A 19,471-nucleotide genomic window follows, 5' to 3' on the forward strand; every position below is an offset into this window, starting at 1 on the left:
TCTGCCCTAGGATTCTAAATAACTTACAATGCCCCTGACATCCCTTATAAATTTGTGTGGAATGGGTGGCACTCAGTGGGCACTTTTTAGTGCCACTAGATCCTCCAACAAAAGCTATCATTCAAGATGAATATCTGCCTCTGTTCTTACTTTCCAGGCACCCAGTTGCTATGGATCCTGTGAAGCAGCTGATAGAGCATTATTTCAGTCACAGTAAAAGGCTAGTCATCTGAAAAAGTGACAAAACTGAGAATGTGTTATTACCAAAACACAGCAACAGATGTATGTAGGAAGGAAACTTGTTAACTACTCTGCTAAATATGAGCCAGGAGTCATTTTATGTTTTAAAACAAATTCTGGTTTTAAAAGAAGATAAAGTCCATATTTAGGCGCTATTAGAATTTATTACCATAAATGGCTACTGCAATATTTAATTAACGTAATGAGATATTCCAAAAAAAACTTGAGGCTTTTTTGACACAAGGAAGTTTTCAAAACAACCACATCAACTAGTATCTATATAACCTCCTTAACATGGTAAAACTTTAAACTTCACAGGGTTTGTCAGTCAAAATATGACATCTTGAGTGGCTGACCCCTCCCCCACCCCACATCCCTCTCCCACCACCCTGCACCCCTCCAAAAGGCATCAGGCAAACCTAACAGGGTTTGCTGGGCAGCCACCCCGAATGCAATTGGTTGACTGGTGGTTACTTAGGGCCTCAAGTGGCCTCTGGGCAGAAAGGCTGCTCACAAGCCTCGGGCCAAATCACACGACCTGAAATGTTAATTCTGTTTCTCTCTCCACAGCTGCTACCTGACTTGCTGAGTACTTCTAGCATTTTCAGTTTTCAATTTCTTTAAAAAAAGTTGGCTGAATATATGGATGGAAGATTAGCCTTTAAGAATAAATACAAATAGAATTCGTGTCATCCTCACAATAAAATCTGGTCTGTGTTAGGCGTACTGGTAAGTGAGTCAATGTTCTTTCCCAGCATTCACAAGACCTGAATTAAATAATGTAAACCATAACATTTCATTCAATCCAGAGTTCAAATCCCACAACCTGTCCATCAATAGAACCACTTACTTCCACCTCCACAGCAGTGCTCACCTCCACCTGTACCTCATCCCCACTGCCACTCAAGTCTTTAACCACACATTTGTCACCTCTAGTCTTAAATTCTCCAATGTCCTCCTTGCTGACCTCCCATCTACAGCCTACAAACTGTTCAAAAGTCAGTGGGCAGCATTTTTCTTCCGTCGGGGAGGGGGTTGTGAGAGTGCAGGCGGGCGGATTTCCGATCGGCGCACCCAGTTGGGGTGGCGCCGCCATTTTACATGGGCGGGCCTTCCAGCGTGATGTCCGATCGGAAGCGCTGTGCGCTCCCTGTGCGGGCAGGGGGGGATTCCATTAGCTGGGATTGTGCTCTTTCGCGCATACAGGGACGTCAATTACTTTTATTTTAAAATTTTATATACATTTTAAGTCCTTAAGGTTGGATGGGCAGGTCCATTAATTGGGTTAATAACTTTTTTAAAGGCCTTAAGTGGCCGTTGACAGTTCAGCGGGCGTGCAGCCGAGTCAAATGCCCACCCGCCGAACTGAAAATCTAAATGACGTGCGGTGACATCACCACGCGTCATTTTACACCTCGGCGAGCGGGCCCTGCCCCCCACCGCTCGCCGACAGGAAAATGCTGCTCAGTAGTCCATACCCCGTCCAATCAGACATCATCACTGACCTATATTGTCTCCCTATGCCTCGACACATAACCCTCATTTTCAAATCCCTCCTGTTCCAATGGAAGTATTCAGAGTAGGTAGGTTGTGATGTGAATCAGCAAGATAATGCCAATTTGATGCTAGCAATGCTATTTTGGAACTCAGATATCCAGCTTAAGCTGACTCTTACACATACAGCTGACCACATTTTCAGCATCTGGAAGGATCCCCAACCGACCATATTTAAACAGATCATTCAAAGGTTCGTCTCTGATTGATTTCTTGTTACGATTGTGGAAGTATTTGTAATTTGTTAAAGGAATTCTTTAAACTTGTGAACGTCTATAGCGGGGGGCTGTGGGATTTGCTGAAATACTTTGTCCTGACTTCAAGGACTCTGCACAAGCCACTTGCTCCCCAACACAGGAGCAATAGGTTGCATCCCCCTTGGTCTGCAGCATGACAGGGAGAATGAGCAAAGGAGACAGAAAGCAGGACCAGCTGCTGGAAGAGGGACAATGAGGAGGTGGAGAAGGGATCTCAGCAGGAGGCAATATCCACTCACTGTTCAGGAAGCAATTCTCCTATCTGAACCTCAGCAAGCAACAGTGTGTCAGATATCTGTGCTTCACCAAGGAGGTCCTCACTGAAATCAGGTGGCATACGCTGGGAGTGCAGCAGTGTGAAACAGGCCAAGAACTGAGGGTAGAAATGTGAAGGAGGTCAGGAGCAGATTGGAGCAGAACAACGTGAAGCAGGCCAGTAGGAGACACAGTTGCACCTGAACAGAGTCAGGAAAAATGTCCTTGCAGGACAGTTGCTAGTGCTATTGGGGAAGATTTAAACTAAGTTTGCAGTGGGGTAGGAACCAGGAGGTAATATCAGTGAGGAAAAACAATGAGGTGGGTCATACGGATCAAGTGTTAGTTGGGGGACATTTAAGGGGCAGTGATCATGATATAAAGGTTTGGGTTGGCTATGGATAAGTAAAGGAGCAATCCTTGGGGAGGGCCAAGTTCAACGGGGTGAGATCAGATCTGGCCCAGGTCCAGGTAACTAGCATAAAGGAAGGTGGTTGTGGTTGGTCTGACTATAATAAAGTTGCTAAGTCACCAGGACCCGATGAGATGCATCCAAGGACACTGAGGGAAGTAAGGGTGGAAATTGTGGAGGCATTGCCCATAATTTTCCAAAGCTCCTTAGATACAGGGGTGGTGCCAGGGAATTGCAAATGTTACACCCTTATTCAAAAAAGGGTGTAAAGGTAATCCCAGCAACTATAGGCCAATCAGTCTAATCTCAGGGGTGGGAAAGCTTTTAGAAACGATAATTCGGGACAAAATTTACACTCACTTGGACAAATGTGGATTAGTTACTTAGAGAATTTCACGGTCCCGGGCGGCGGGGAATTGCCCATCTGAAGTTTAAACTTCCCAGGCAATTCTCGCGTAGGTCCATGCGTCAGGATTTTCACGGGGTCCTGTTGCACATCTTCAATTGTACATCTGGTCTCCAACAATCCGGAGCCTGGAAAAATTGTCCCATAGTGGGGTTCCCCAGGGGTTGGTGTTAGGACCACTGCTTTTTTTTATCTCTATTAATAACGTAGACTTGTGTGTGCAGGGCAAAATTTCAAAATTTGTGGAAGTATAGTGAACTTTGAGGAGGATAGTGATAAATTTCAAGAGGACATAGGCTGGTGGAATGGGATGACACTTGGTAGATGAAACTGAATGCAATGAAGTGATCCATTTTGGTAGGAAGAATGAAGAGAGGCAATAACAAAAGAATACAATTCTAAAGGGAGCGCAGGAGCAGAGGGGCCTGGGGGTATATGTGCACAAATCCTTGAAGGTGAAAGGGCAGGTTGACAGAGCAGTCGATAAAGCACATGGGATCCCAGCTTTATAAATAGGGGCATAGATTAAAAAATCAAGGAAGTTATGTTGAACTTTTATGAAACACTGGTTCAGCCTCAACTGCAGTATTTTTTGCCCAATTCCAGGCACCGCACTTGAAAAAGAATGAGAAGGCGTTAGAGAGGATGTAGAAAAGAGTTATTAGAATTGTTCCAAGAATGAGAAACTTCAGTTACCATAGATGTCGTCATATAAGTCAACCTCTGAAGCCTTGAAAAATCCCTCCAAAACAGGGGTTGACTTATATGGCAAGTAAAAACAACTGAAGGTGGCAATCAGGACCCCATGGAAGTCCTGGCATAAGGACCTACATGTGAACTACCCGGGAAGATTAAACTTCAGGAGGGCAATTCCCTGCTGCTCGAGACCCTCCGCAAATGCCTCCGACTCTGAGCTAGATGCAGGGACTAGGGTGGGATCCATGGGACTTACCTTGATAGTTACCCAGTAAATGTTAAACAGTTTAAAAAGTGGTCTAGTATAAAAGTGAACCGCCGGAGTGGGTGTGGGTGGCCGTCATCTTTGTCATTCACCATACAGGGTCTGCTCTGTGTGGGCGTGTCTTAAAATCCCATGCATCTTTGCAACACAGCCTATATTGCCTGATAGATCACTTGCACCCAGTCAAAAGCTGCCAGTAAGTAAAACATCCATTTATGGGGTGAAAAATAGAGGTTGACAACTAATGCATGTTGTCGTCGAAAAGGAGGTTGACTTATATGATGAGTTTTTGCAAAAACATGATTTTCAGGATCAAAAAATTGGGGTTGTCTTATGCGCTACATTGACTTATACTCCATGATTTAAGGTATATGGATAGATTGTAGAAATTGGGATTGTTCTTTTAGGAGTAGGGAAGGTTGAGAGGAGAGTTGATAGAGGTATTCAAAATCATAAGCGGTCTGGATAAAGATAGGGAGAAACTGCCCATTGGCGAAAGAGTCGAGAACCAGAAGACTGATATTTTTTTCTTTATTCTTTCACGGGATGTGGGTGTCGCTGACAAAGCCAGCATTTGTTGCCCATCCCTAACTGCCCTTGAACAGAATGGCTTACCAGGCCATTTTAGGGGGCAGTTAAGAGTCAACCACATTACTGTGGGGTCTTGAATCACATGTAGGCCAGACCAGGTAAGGACAACAGATTTCCTTCCCTCAAGGACGTTAGTGAAAATGTGGGTTTTTACAACAATCAATGATAGTTGTCATGGTCACCATTACTGAAACCAGCTTTATATTCCAGATTTATTAACTGCATTCAAATTCCACCAGCTGCCATGATGTGATTTGAACTCATGTCACCAGAGCATTAGCCTGGGTCTCTGGATTACGAGTCCTGTGACATTACCATTAGGCCACTATCTCCTCATTTAAGGTGATTGGCAACAGCGAAATGAGGAAGAACTTTTTTATGTATCGAGCGGTTAGGATCTGGAATGCACTGCCTATTTGGCGGAGATAGATTCAATTGAAGCTTTCAGAAGAGAATTGGATAATTAACTGAAGAGAAAAAAATTTTCAGAGCTACACAGAAAAGGCAGATGAGTGGGACTGGGTGATTCGCTCTTACAAGAGAGCTGGTACTGGCACAATGGGCCAAATGTCGTCCTCCTATTCCGTAACCATTCTATCTTCGGCCTGTTGCAGCCACAACTGTAGTCTCAGATCAGGGAGAGGGCAGTTTTGCCAGTGGCTGTGAAGATGACCACTGTTATCTGATATGATATTCACTGTTATGATCTTTAATGTAACTGGCTCCTTCCAGGCTGGAGAAGGCAATACTTGCAACATCTCTCAATTTGTCATTCACTGTTGCATAAAGGAAAGACTTGCATTCCTATAGCACTTCTCATGACCTATAATGCTTTTCATAATGTCTCAAAGCACTTTACAGCAAATGAAGTACTTCTGAAGTGTAGTCACTGTTGTAATCACCAAAGCTGTGCATTCCAAGAGAGTACAATACATTCTTTTCAGAGAGAAGCAGGCATGGCAAGTACATGGCTTTGCAAGGATTGCAAGCTTGCCCAAGGTGCAGGGTGCCATTGAGTGCATGCATGTTGCTTTGCAGGCACCACATGCCAACTCTGAGATGCGCAACTGAGAGGGATTCCATTCCCTCGACGTCCAGGTGGCTTGTGAACACACACAGCATAACATACAGGTAGCTGTAACCTTGTAGCAGTCATGATGCCTTAACTCTGTGGCAGCCCACTCACCATCAGCATCTGAACCACCACAGCAAACCAAAGGGTGGCTACGTGGAACAAGGGTTATCCATTGATGACATGGCTCATGATACCAGTGCGCAACATAATCAGCATGCTTACAGCAAAAGCTATGCTGCCATATGAAACGTGGCAAAAGACCATTGGTGTGTTGAAACAACCCTCTTAGTGCTGGCTGCATGGAGTAATCATACAAATTAGTATGCAGCATGATGTTGGCATGCTGCCTGTATTGGAAGGAATGGGGCATCGCATCTGTTTTGACCTCTTTTTAGGCTCCCATTAATGGCTAAGGATTTATAACATACCTTTCCTATCATATTGTTTCTTTAACAAGTGGGTGATTCTGAATAACCAAACTAATAAAGTTTGCAGAGTATTTCTTATCACTAAGTGGATGAAGTTCATCTTCTGTGGTAATGCAAATGGACACTATCGAATTAACTGATAGAAAAGATAATCGAGCAGAGTGTAAAATAGGAAAGCTGCCGATTCAGATTGTCCATGTTGCTCTGCGCTCACCACCTGAGATATCGATGTCACTTTGCAAGTATAAGAGAAGATTTGGGAAAGGAAATTGGAATAAAAGATACATACAGATATTAATAAATCGCTACATGAAGACTTGATTTTGCCCTCAGCACATGGTGTAAGCATGAAATCATATTACTGCTTCATCCATTTTTTTTGAATAATTTATTTGCCACAGAATTTTATTAATGCTTACAGCAATCTGGTAGAATTAGTGATGAGTTATCTCTGAATTTTTCATGAGAATGTTTGTCGAAGGTATGTAACAGCAAGCACTTCGGTAAGAATGACCTATGGAGCACTTACTTGATGTCAACATTTTTTTCTTTAGAACTGTTATCTCGAAAGAAAGCTGTTGACTACCTAATTTGTTAGCAAACAAGAAACAGGGATTGATTAAAATAACGCAAAGTGAAACAAAAAAAAAAAATCAGCAGTAACACAATAGGCTCTGATGACATCCAGTTATATAGGCCAGGATTTTCCCCTCGGCGATTTGGGGGTGGGGCCCGGTTGCTGAGAGGAAAATGATGCGGGATGACGTCGGGAGGAATCCCCGTTGTCATCCCGGGCCATTTAAATTTTTAGGAAGGCGGGCGGACAGCGAAATCAGCTGTCTGCCCGCCGATCTGTCAATGGCCAATTGAGGCCATTGACAGGCTAGTTAAAGTAATTAAAGACCTGCCCGGCCAGTCTTAAGGCTGGCGGGCAGGCCAGGAGTCCCAGCGTGCTCCAATTATTCATGAAATTTCATCCACTGGTGGGATGAAGTTTCATGTCCGTTTTGTACAAAATTAATAAAGTTTGTGTGTTCTTTATTAACATGTCCCATCTCGTGTGACATTGTCACATGAGGGGGACATGTTAATAATTTTTTAATGTTTCTATTTTTAAAGTTTTTTCCACTGTCAGTATTCTCCCTGAGACAGGACTTTGCCTCAGGGAGAAGTGCTCTCTTTCGCGCACATGCACGAAAGAGCGCACTTTGACAGATGGGGAATCCCTCCCCCCCCCCCCACACAGGAAGCGCATAGTGCTTCCCGTCGGGGATGCCGTCAGGTGGGCCTTAATTGGCCCGCCCACTTAAAATGGCGGCAGGCCCTGTTTCAGTGGCGGGGGTCGGCTGGCCACCCGCCGCCAAGGCAGTGGGGCCCACACGCCATCCGAGGGAAAAATTCTGCCCACAATCATAGTCAGTTCATAGGACTGAATTTTAGCCCTGACGTTTTCGGGTCAGTAACCCGCCTCCAGCACGTGGAAAACCTGTTTGAATTTAAGATTTTGACAAGGTGAATCCATAATGTGCATGATGACAGATTTCTTGTCCAATTAGAACAGATGTAGGTCAGGTGAATTGTGGGACTGATACAGAAACCCATACAGCTGGTTATCCGAAGGGAGAACTCTATGGTTTTTGTCAAAGCCTACAGAACCAAAGGGAAGCGAGATGTCACAGGGAAGCCAAAGGCCTGGCACCTGGGGCAAGGAAGACTCTCGCTTCATCGATGCCCACCTGGATCTAATGTTGGAGACCATAAGGGAGAGGAGGGTGCTTCTTTTCCTGGGGAGCGGCAGGAGAAGGCCACCATCTCATGGGTGGAATCTTCCGTTCTGGAGTCTAAATCCGGTGGTGGGTGGGAAAGTCTGTGTGATTCCCACCAGACAGCAGGATGTCCGAGCACGTACAATCATCCACTGTTCTGCTTATTAATTGTGCATTTGCGGGGTAGCAGGAAGTCACCTGCCCCGCCATTACCTCATGGTGTTGAAGGTCCTGTTGCCATATTTAAGGGCACCCTGACAGCTATTCACTCAATGCAGGCCAGGAGCTCCGCATGACTTCTCCAGAGTCCTTGCAGCCGCAGCTCGTACTGAAGAAGCTGGTAGGTGTGAGCAACCACATCCTGGGACATACAAAGGCACCTCTAGCATTGCCTTTTGCTCATTTCTAGATAAGAACACCGCCTGCGATACACCCATAGTCAGGACAATGCTCGCCGTTGCAATGGACTCTGATCACCAGCATTTTGACCTTCTTGAGGCCCTGCTTGTAAATCAAACCATTGCCCCTCCTGGCCCTATGTCAACCTGCACTGGGCTCGCCTTCTCCTCATCTGGATGAGAACCAGTAGAAAGGCAGGGTCACCTGCAGCCTGTTGTCATTGATACCTCAGTGGATCTATGAACAAATTGAAGTGATAAATTTAGTGAGCATGTCCTTTACAGGATTCCCTCCATCTTAAAGCCAACAGGCCAATGCTAAGCCCTTTGCCTGACATGACATCCCCACCCCACCCCTTCCAGGTGATGGACATTCTGGAAGACCAATGATGGTGTTCCTTCCATTCATACATAACTATGCATGCAGGCATTTCTTGTTAACTAGGATGATGAGAGACATGCGCCAGAAGCCTCCCTCTGACACTATTCAGCTTGCCTCTATTACCCTCAAGATTCAAAAGAAAGACCATTGCCATGGCAGCATGCAAAGACTAACCACATGAACCCTTGTCAGCCATGACCATTCACCTGGGAGGATGGATGTTTAGAGTTGCAAGTTGGCTGCCCTCCACCAGCTGTGCCCCTTGGAGACATCCATATCCCTCCCTCCATTCGTCTCTGCCTCTGACTGCAGCAGAGCACAGCCTCTAGACTTCACATCTACAGACCAGGGCTGCTCCAGGCAACTGAAGGCCCCCGAAAGCCAGGAAGACAGGAGCCCCCATATGTAGTGACACCTCTGGGATGCCACTGAGGACTGCTGCAATGTTCTCTACACCTACTCTAGCCGCAATGGGTCCACCAGAGTCACCAACCTGGCCTGGGAGGCGGTGGCACTGGAGCACAGAGGAAGTCAGCCATCCAGTGCAGGACGAGGATGAATGCTCTCATCCGTTCCACCAGCCACCTCATCACTCAACTCTCACACACTCAAACCCATCACACATCCACAGGGATCTCACACCTCAGGAACAACACCACCAACTCTCACACACACCTTGGCATCTCCAGCAGGCTCATATCCTCCGCTCACCACAAACTTCCACACATCCTTATCCTTTGCCATGGCACGTCTCCTGCTCACACACTCTCCATCTGTTTTCATGCAGGAGAAACTGGCTCACAACAGGAGGGAGAGGTCCCAGATAGGGGGTGGAGTGGCCGATATTAGGCCCCTCACTCACTTTGAGGAGTGTGTCATTGTGCTGGCAGGTGAGGACATGGGCCATTTCTGTGGCGACGGTGAGGTTGGCGGCGAACACCCATGTGAGGATCCTGCACCACGTCATCCCTTTGAACGCAAACGTGAGTGCTCTCTCTCCTCCATTTGACCCTGCTGTCATGCACTAATTATCTCTACTTTGGTTCACAGGGAGCTCTGCCAAGCGACCGACACCCTCAGCCAGTCCCTCAGCTCCATCCAGGTCCTCACCTTCAGCAAAGAGGACACTTCTTCCATTGAAGAGCTGGAAATAAGCAGCCTGGAAGACCCGTCACAGCGTTTACCCACACCCTGCACCAGCGCAGAGACACACACCTAGGTGGCACCTAGATGTAGAGCAGGCTCAGGTTCACAATCTTGTGATCGCCACACAGGCATGTGTCACAGCAGGAGGAAGCAAGTTCAGCTCAGCTCCCCGGCACTCGGAGGACTGTTGGGGAAGAGGCACCTGAGGCCCGAGTCAGATGACAGGCCTCTGGGTTCGGCCTTCCAACTCATTGTTGAGAGTCAGCAGAAGGCGGGAGAACATCACACAGAGCTATTAGGAGCCCTCACAGAGTGGCTCACGAGTTGGAGGAGTGCGTCCGCCTGCTCGCTGATGTTGTGGTGCCCACATGTGCGCGAATGGGGAGGGTGGTGGATGCCATAGAGACCCTGGTCCAGCAGAATGGGGAGATGCACACAGACCTGCACTTCTTCGCGGCAGCCATGGGTGAGTTCCAGCAGTGGCAACGCGAGGGGGAAACGGGGCACTTCAATGTCGCTCCAGGTGCCCATTCCCTTCAAGGAGTCAGGCTTGGGCTCTCAGGCACCAAAAGGGAGGAGACGCAGCATCTGGTTACCCCTGGGTCATCCATTCAGGAATCTCAGAGACTGTCCACGCCCTTTGGCTGTGACCCCTTCAACCTCATCCTCTGTCACTGCAGAGGGAGCAGCTAACCCAGAGGAGGACAGCCAAAAAAACCAGTGCCCTCCAGGCCTCGGCTCTCCAGAGGATGCACGCCGAAGTCATCAGAGGCAATAGGGCCAACCAATGCACAGACTGTCTCCACCCCTGAGTGATGCACCTAGATGAAGTGGTCGGCCTAGAACAGTCAAGAAATTTTGGTCACAAGTGATTGCACCGGTGAACACATTTTGCTCACTTTATAATCTGGAAGTATATTCACTTTCACTGAATAATGTGTAATGTTGTCTTTCAGCTTCATTGACAGGCTTCATGAGTCCTCCTGCTGCATCCCAGCCCCACTAGCAGTTCAGCTGCATGCAGTTGGACCAGAAATGAATCAGGAGGGAGACGTGTGTGTGCGTGGCACGGCCTTTCGGAGCCTTGTGCAAGCACCCTCCTACGCACGAGGAGCCTTCATCCGTCACACTCATCTCACTGTCCCAAGCATTTTCAATGCCACCTGCTGAGGCTCTCTTTCAGTTTTCCATCTGAGCCGGCCTGCATCCCCACCCACCCACTAACCGCATTCCCATTCAGCGCTTGTGCCCGTTCAAAAGGTCCTCCTCATGGCCCCTATGCCAAGTTCTTCCCTTCCACTCATACAACCCATGCCAAGCTGTGGCACCTTCATGCTCATTGACCCACTATATACTGCCTAGAACTAATGAACCCTATAGTGACAGTAGGATGTGTTAAAAAAAAATTAACAAGCAATTCATTCATAACTTTCTCCTATGTTGAAATAAAGTTATTTCACTGCAAGCCAATAAAACTGTCAATCTTTGAGCCACTTACAAAACCACAAAACCATTTAACAACGTAATGAAACTGATAACAGAGATCAGAGACCCTGAGCTGTCAATCAATGATTTCTTGGGACTTCTTGGGGTGCAGCTGTTTCAACGTGCAATGAATGTCTGGGCCCACAAGCAAGCCTTATTATGTATGTTTGACTGAGAGTCCAGACAATCATTACTCTGTGGAAATACCTGCGCCCCAGAGAAAACAGTGCTTGATTGACAACTCTAGCTTTCTGGTTTCTGCTGCCAATTTCACAATGTTTGTTTACACAACGTTCAGTGGTTTCAAGGGTTTATGATGTTTATTACTGATACTTTAAAGGGTCTGGATGAGTGATACTTTAATTAACTTGTAGCAAAATTACTTTTTTCAACATAGGAGAAAGCTATGAGTGAATTATTCTTTTAAAAGCTTTTGTTTACCTGTCCTATTGTCAGAGTTTGTTGGTTCTAGGCAGCATATAGTGGGTCAATGGACATGAAAATGCCAAAGCTTGGCATGAGGAACAATGGGGAGGAAGTAGGTAGAAGGGCAGAGTTTGGCATAGGGGACCTGAGTGGCCATAGGGACAGGGTGGGGGGCATAGCTTAGCTTGGGGAGCATGAAGGGCCATGGGGGGGTTGATTGGAAGGGCAGAGTTTGGCATAGGGGACATGAGGTAGATTGCGTGGGGAGTATGTGGGGGATGAGGAGGAGTGAGAGGTGGGGGCTATAGGGCCTGTGTGTTTTCATTTTAACTGGGATAAAGACCCATAGCACCAAGACGGGCTTTTTAAATATCTGCCTCAGCACCCAGCTGCCTACAAACTTTTTTGTGGGTCGACTGGCTCAACTCCAGCCTGTACCCATCCCTCGGCAATAAAAATCCTGCCTTTGTAGCACTTTCTCCCAAGGTGGGCAGGCTGGGCCGGGAATTTTCCCGACTCCCACTACCCACCTTGAGGTTGAAAATCTAGACCAATGTGTCTGGCTGTACTGCAAATGATCTGGGAATAGTTAATGAGAAAGTTTGATGCTTAAGGTGCTAAATTGTTCCATTTCCTTAATCTTGGCATCTTTGTCTGAGCAAAAATAGATAATTTGTTTTGAAAATAATACACACATAAATACCCAGGCAGTATAATAGGGATGCTTGGGGGAACCAGGTAGATGGGAGACACTCCTATTCCTCCTGGCCCATCAGCAATGCTGTAGTTCTGAGTATCAGGAATAAGGAATTTAAAGGCAGACAAATAAAAATGCTGTAAAGCATTTGCTTGGAACAATGGAGTTCAAAATATGTAATTATGAAAATGGCAAAATGTATCATACATCAAACTTCTGCATTAAATTCTCTGACAAACATCACTTATTTTCACAACAGAAGATGATGAGAAAGGCTTTTAGCAGCTGAGCAGCAGATAATGTATATGCAAGCAGGGTATTTAATTTGTAGTGTCAGAATAGGGTTAGTGGAATGTTGAATAAATTTAACAAGCCTCAAGTGAGACCCAAGTTTTTTTTTTGCCTAGAGACCAGTTTTTCACTGGAGATGGTGGTGTCGTGGTAATGTCAATGGACTAGTCATTCAGAGGCCCAGGCTGATACTCTGGGGATACAGGTTCAAATTCCATCATGGCATCTGATGGATTTTAAATTCAATTAGTAAATCTGTAAAGATAAAGCTGGTTGAATACAATTCTGTTGCTACTGTTGATGGCCCACAGCCCCTCGTGGAAGTTGAGTTTTAAGCTACTAGATCTGTTCGAAATCTATCCAATTTAGCATGCTGGTAGTGCCACACAACACAATGGAGAAGGCAGGACTTTGTCTCCGCAAGAACTACGGTGTTCACTCCTTCCAATACGGTCATGGACAGAGGCATCTGCGACAGGTAGACTGGCGAGGACGAGGTCAAGTAGGTTTTTCCTTCTCGTTGGTTTCCTCACCACCTGTTGCAGACAGAGTCTAGCAGCTAAATCCTTTAGAACTTGGCCAGCTTGGTCAGTAGTGGTGATGGACATTGAACTCCCCCACCCAGAGTACATTCTGTGCCCTTGCTACCCTCAGCGCTTCTTCCAAGTGGTGTTCAACATGGAGGAGTCCTGATTCATCAGCTGAAGGGGAGGGGGGGCGGCAGTAGGCGGTAATCAGAAGGAGGTTTCCTTGCCCATGTTTGACCTGACGTCATGTGACTTCATAAGAACATAAGAAATAGGAGCAGGAGTAGGCTACTCGGTCCCTCAAGCCTGCCCCATCATTCAATAAGATCATGACTGATCTGCCCCAGGCCTCAACTCCTCTTTCGTGCCAGCTCCTCATAGCCCTCAGCTCCTGGTTATTTCATGGGATCAAGTCAATGTCAAGAACTCCCAAGGTAACTTCCTCCCAATTTTATACCACTGTGCTGGTGGGTCAGACCACTGGTGGGTCTGTTCTGCTGGTGGGACAGTACATACCCAGGGATGGTGATGGTGGTGCGTCTGGTACATTGTATGTAAGGTATGATTCTGAGTGTATGACTGTCAAGCTGTTGCTTGACCAGTCTGTGGGACAGCTCCTCCAATTTTGGCACAAGACCTCAGATGTTAGTAAGGAGGGTTTTGCAGGGTCAACATGGCTATTTTGCCATTGTCGTTTCCGGTACCTGGGTCGATGTCAGGTGATCCCTCCATTTTCATTCTTTTTAGCTTTTTGATACAAGTGAGTGGCTTGCCAGGCCATTTCAGAGGGCATTTAAGGGTTAACCACATTGCAGATATGGAGTCACATGTAGGCAGTACCAGTGGTAAGTTCCTAGGGCATGAAAAGAAAGCCAAAACTTTATTCTTTTGCCACTTTTTAAAAACGGACTTTCGGCTGAACCATAAAAGATAGCCTGCTACAAGTTACATGACCACAGGATTGGCCATCTGTTCTGGAAGAATTCCTCTCAGCCTGTGGAATCTCACACCTCACATTGTACAGACCCCTTGTAATCAACAAAAGCAGAGGAAGTGCAAACAAACTGGTTCCCCAACATGAATTATCATAAAAAGAGAGAGATCAAAACTCATACTGGAAGAAATGCTAAAAGCCACCCCGTCTCTCTCCTAAGGGGGAGCAATGGATTCTGGCCAGAAGCAGAGAAACTGATTGTTAAGCTGCAATTAACCCAGTAATGGGCCATGTCACAGAACACAAGCTTATGACCATTTGGACAGTTTTAACATTTGGCCTCACAGGCAGTCTGCAGTTTAACATCCAACCGGTAAACACCAAGCAGCAGAACCCCAGGCTGAACAACAGCCTGCTCCTCGAAGCCTGTCTCTGCTGGAAGATTTCCTGGCCCCGCCTGCAGAACCAACCCAGTCTCTGTGTATCAACTTCCTCTTGTGGTATCAGCACAAACTGTGAAGAGAAATGTCCAGCTCCTGTCTTCAGCCAGCTGAACCCCAGCTCCTACATGAAAGAACTCCTCATTGGACACTGACTCTGGAAATCACAAACTAATATTCATTTCTGTAGTTCTTGTACTGTTACTATCCATTATTGTAAAACTCTTTTTACTATCCCCCACTTAGTGTTCTTGTGTAGTGGAGAAGGAAGTTGCAGACACTCCTCCTCCAGGTTTTGAATGTGAAATAAACTAATGTTCTCAGTTTATAATAACATGAGGTGCTGTGATTTATTTATAAATTGGATCACACAAACTAAGGGTTTGGGAAAGCACGCCACAACACACTGTGATAGGTAGGCTGGTGAAGATTAAGGGAGGCGATGGCGTCGTGATATTGTCGCTAGACTAGTGATCCAGAGACTCAGTGATGCCCTGGAGACCTGGATTTGAATCCTGCCATGGCAGATGTTGGAATTTGAATTCAATAAGAATCTGGAATTAAAAGTCTAATGATGACCATGAAACCATTGCTGATTGTTGTAAAAACCCATCTGGTTCACTACTGTCCTATAGGGAAGGAAATATGTCATCCTTACCTGGTCTGGCCTACATGTGACTCCAAACTCACAGCAATGTGGTTGACTCTTAAATGCCCTCTGAAATGGCCTAGCAATTGAACCTGGCATTGACCTAGGCATCGGAAACAACAACAGCAATCTCAGCCCTGTCTACCCTGCAAAGTCCAAAAGTTTGGCTAGTGCAAAAATTGGGAGAGCTGACTCACAGACTAGTCAAGCAACAGCCGGACATGGTCATTCTCATGGAATCATATCTTACAAATAATGTCTCAGATGCCACCATCACCATCCCTGGGTATATGTCTTGTCCCACTGGTAGCACAGACTCACTGAGGCCCAGTTTGGGTTCCTCCAGGGCTACTCAGCTCCTGATCTCATTACAGCCTTGGTTCAAACATGGACAAAAGAGCTGAACTCCCAAGGTAAGGTGAGGGTGACTGCCCTTGATATCAAGGCCACATTTGACCAAGCGTGGCATCAAAGAGCCTGAGGCAAAACTGAAGTCAATGGGAATCAGGGGAAAAACTCTCCGCTGGTTAGAAGATGGTTGTGGTAGTTGGAGGTTAGTCATCTCAGCTCCAGGACATCATTGCAGGAATTCCTCAGTAGTGTCCTCAGCCTAACCATCTTCAGCTGCTTCATCAATGACCTTCCTCCCATAAGGTCAGAAGTGGGGATGTTTACTGATGATTACACAATGTTCAGCACCATTCGCGACTCCTCAGACACTGAAGCAGTCCATGTCCAAATGCAGCAAAACCTGGACAATATCCAGGCTTGGGCTCACAAGTGGCAAGTAACATTCATGCCACTTAAGTGTCAGGCAATGACCATCTCCAAGAAGAGAGAATCCAACCATCGCCCCTTGATGTTCAATGGCATTACCATCATTGAATCTCCCACTATCAACATCCTGGGGGTTACCACTGACCAGAAGCTGAACTGGACTAACAATATAAATACTGTGGCTACAAGAGCAGCTCAGAGGCTAGGAATCCTGCGATGAGTAACTCACCTCCTGACTCCCAAAAGCCTGTCTACCATCTACAAAGCACAAGTCAAGGCTGCGATGGAAAGCTCCCCACTTGCCTGGATGAGTGCAGCTTCCACAACACTCAAGAAGCCTGACACTGTCCAGGGCAAAGCAGCCCGCTTGATTGGCACCACATCCACAAACATTCACTCCCTCCACCACCGACGCGCAGTAGCAGCATTGTGTACCATCTACAAGATGCACTGTAGGAATTCAAAAAGGCTCCTCAGACATCACCTTCCAAACCCATGACCACTACCATTTAGAAGGAAAAGGGCAACAGATAGATGGGAATATCACCACCTGGAAGTTCCCCTCCAAGTCACTCACCATCCTGGCTTGGAAATATATCACCGTTTCTTCACTGTTGCTGGGTCAAAATCCTAGAACTCCCTTCCTAACAACACTGTGGGTGTACCTACACCACATGGACTGCAGCGGTTCAAGGCAGCTCACCACTGCCTTCTCAAGGCCAACTAGGGATGGGCAATAAATGCTGGCCCAGCCAGTGAAGCCCACATCCCAGGAATTTAAAAAAATATTCTGCTTACAGACAGTTGGTGAGAAGAAAGAAGTACAGTTTACCACACCGTAACATCAGTTAAGGACAGCAGATTTCCTTCCCTAAAGGACATTAGTGAACCAGGTGGGTTTTCATGACAATCGATTCATGGTCACCATTACTGAGACCAGATTTTAATTCCAGATTTATTAGTTGAATTTAAATTCCATCACCTTCCATGATGAGATTTGAACCTGTGTCCTCAGGCCATTAGCCCGAGTCCCTGGATTACTAGTCCAGTGACATTACCACTATGCTTGTACATTTAAAAATGCTCCTCTATTTGCTTTCTGTCTCTTTTTAATCTCCCTTTTAATTCATTGTCTTTCTTTCCCTCTCTTTAGCCCTTTTCCATTCATTATATTTTATTTCACTTTAATTCATGCCATAGCTTTCTCTGCCTTTTCTTCTGTTTCTTTCTCCATCCTCTCTTTTCATTGCTCAAGGAAACGAGCCATTGAGATGGGTTCACTAGTCCCAGATGTGAAAATGACAACACTATGCAGTTATTGGACTGATGTTCCAACAATTTGTGGTGCCTATATAGTACAATATCAATGGTGAGGATATAAGTTCAATTAATATTGTTCACCACCAAATCTGCCATTGTGCCAATTTCTGGTCCATTACATAAGAGAATCTAATATCATTGCTGAAATACTTAGTAAAGAAGTAATAATTTGCCTATTCAACACTTTACAGAGAGGGTTATCAAATTCAGCAGTTTTAATGCTAATTTTTGAAAATTACAATTTATATCATTGCTTCTCAGAACATTGTATTTTATGCCTCCAGGCAGGAAGGAAACAGTAAAGGAGCTGTGAAGTAAAGCAGGAGTGTTGAAAGTTGTAAACAGGAAAATAGCTCAAAAGCAAAACAACAGAAATGATCATACTGTAGGCAGAGCTAAGTGATTTCACAGCCAACAGTTCAGATCAGAGCTCTGCAGTCCTGCCACACCCTGACACCTGGGTCAAAATCCTGGAACTCCCTGCCAGCACTGTGGGTGTACTTACACCACATGGACTGCAGAGGTTCAAGGAGGCAGCTCATCACTGTCTTCTCAAGGTGAGACTAATTACAAGGCTGAAGTCAGGATTTTGATAAAGTATTCTCCACTTGCCTGGATAAGCACAGCTCCAATAGCACTCAAAAGCATAACATAGAGATGGGCAATAAATGCTGGCCTAGACAGCAAAGCTCACATCCTGTAAATGAATTTTAAAAAATGAATGGTGGTGCATAATTAAGCAACTAACCAGAGGTGGAGAGTATATAAATATTCTCAATAATGGGGGACCCTAACACATCAGTGCAAAAGACAAGGTTGAAGCATTTGCAACCAGATTCAGCCAGAGATGTCAACTTGATGATCCATCTTGCCCTCCATCTGAGGTCCCCAGCATCACAGAAGGAAAGTTTCAGCCAATTTGATTCATCCCACATGATATCAATAAGGAGCTGAAGGCACTGGATACAGCAAAGACTATGGGACTTGACAACATCCCAGCTGTAGTACCAAAGGCTTGTGTTCCAGGACTAGCTGTGTCCCTAAGCAAGGTGCTCCAGTACAGCACCTACCCAACACCTTGGAAAACTGTTCAGCTATGTCCTGTCCACAAAAAGCAGAACAAATCCAATTTGACCAATTACTGCCCAGCAGTCTACTGCCTATCATCAGCAAAGTAATAGAAGTGCTGTCATGCAGCACCTACACTGCAATAATCTATCCGCCAATGCTCAGTTTTGGTTCAGCCAGGGCACTCGAATCCTGGCCTCATTACAATCTTGGTCCAAACATGGACAAAAAGAGCCAAATTCCAAAGCTGAGGTGAGAGCAAATGGCCTTGACCTCAAGGCAACATTTTATCGAGTGTGGCATCAAGGAGCCTTCGGAAAATTAAAGTCAATGAGAATCAGCGGAAGCAATCCTCCACTGGTTGGAGCCATATCAAACACAAAGGAAGATGGTTGTGGTTATAGAAAGCCAATCATCTCAGCCCAGGACATCGCTTCAGGAGTTCCTCAGGATAGTGTCATAACCATCTTCAGCTGCTTTATCAATTAGTGTCCTTTATTACGAGGATATGCTTTTTCAAGATACAATTTCTAATTTTTGTTTTTCTGGCTGGATTTAGAAAAAATCTGGAACCCTCAAATGACAATGGAAAACTGTCCAGATTGCTACAATACACACAATTTTGGATTTCACCAAATGGGATGAAAAAACAAATACTTAACCCCCTGAGGAGCATGAAAGACCCACCCCTGTTGGCTTCATGAGACATCAAAATGCAATTACCTGCTCTGAAACAATAACTGCAGCAGGCATGTTGAGTGAGGCAAGGGGCGCTGGCAATAATTTTCAATATCCCTCTGGCCACAGGAGGTGCCAGGGGACTGGAGGACAGCCAATGTAGTACCGTTATTCAAGAAGGGAGGAAGGGATAAACCAGGGTACTACAGGCCAGTCAGCCTAACCTCAGTGGTGGGGAAACTATTGGAAGCAATTCGGAGGGACAGAATTAATCTATACTTGGAGAGGCAGGGATTAATCAAGGGTAG

The 19,471-nt window shown here is 45.8% G+C and overlaps 1 protein-coding gene across 1 annotated transcript in view; it reads right to left on the reverse strand.

The window, feature by feature from the left end:
• Window positions 1–6,706: 6,706 nt before the first annotated feature.
• The window catches only part of LOC144694788 (uncharacterized), a 144,466-nt gene continuing 131,701 nt past the window's right edge, over window positions 6,707–19,471 (reverse strand). Inside the window, exon 3 of the mRNA XM_078565386.1 lies at window positions 6,707–6,765. Within this exon, the coding sequence (XP_078421512.1) occupies window positions 6,739–6,765 (27 nt within the window). The 3' untranslated portion in view covers window positions 6,707–6,738. The remainder of the gene's footprint in view (window positions 6,766–19,471) is intronic.

Source organism: Cetorhinus maximus, chromosome 2, assembly GCF_964194155.1.
Source record: "Cetorhinus maximus chromosome 2, sCetMax3.hap1.1, whole genome shotgun sequence".
Taxonomy (NCBI): Eukaryota; Metazoa; Chordata; class Chondrichthyes; order Lamniformes; family Cetorhinidae; genus Cetorhinus; species Cetorhinus maximus.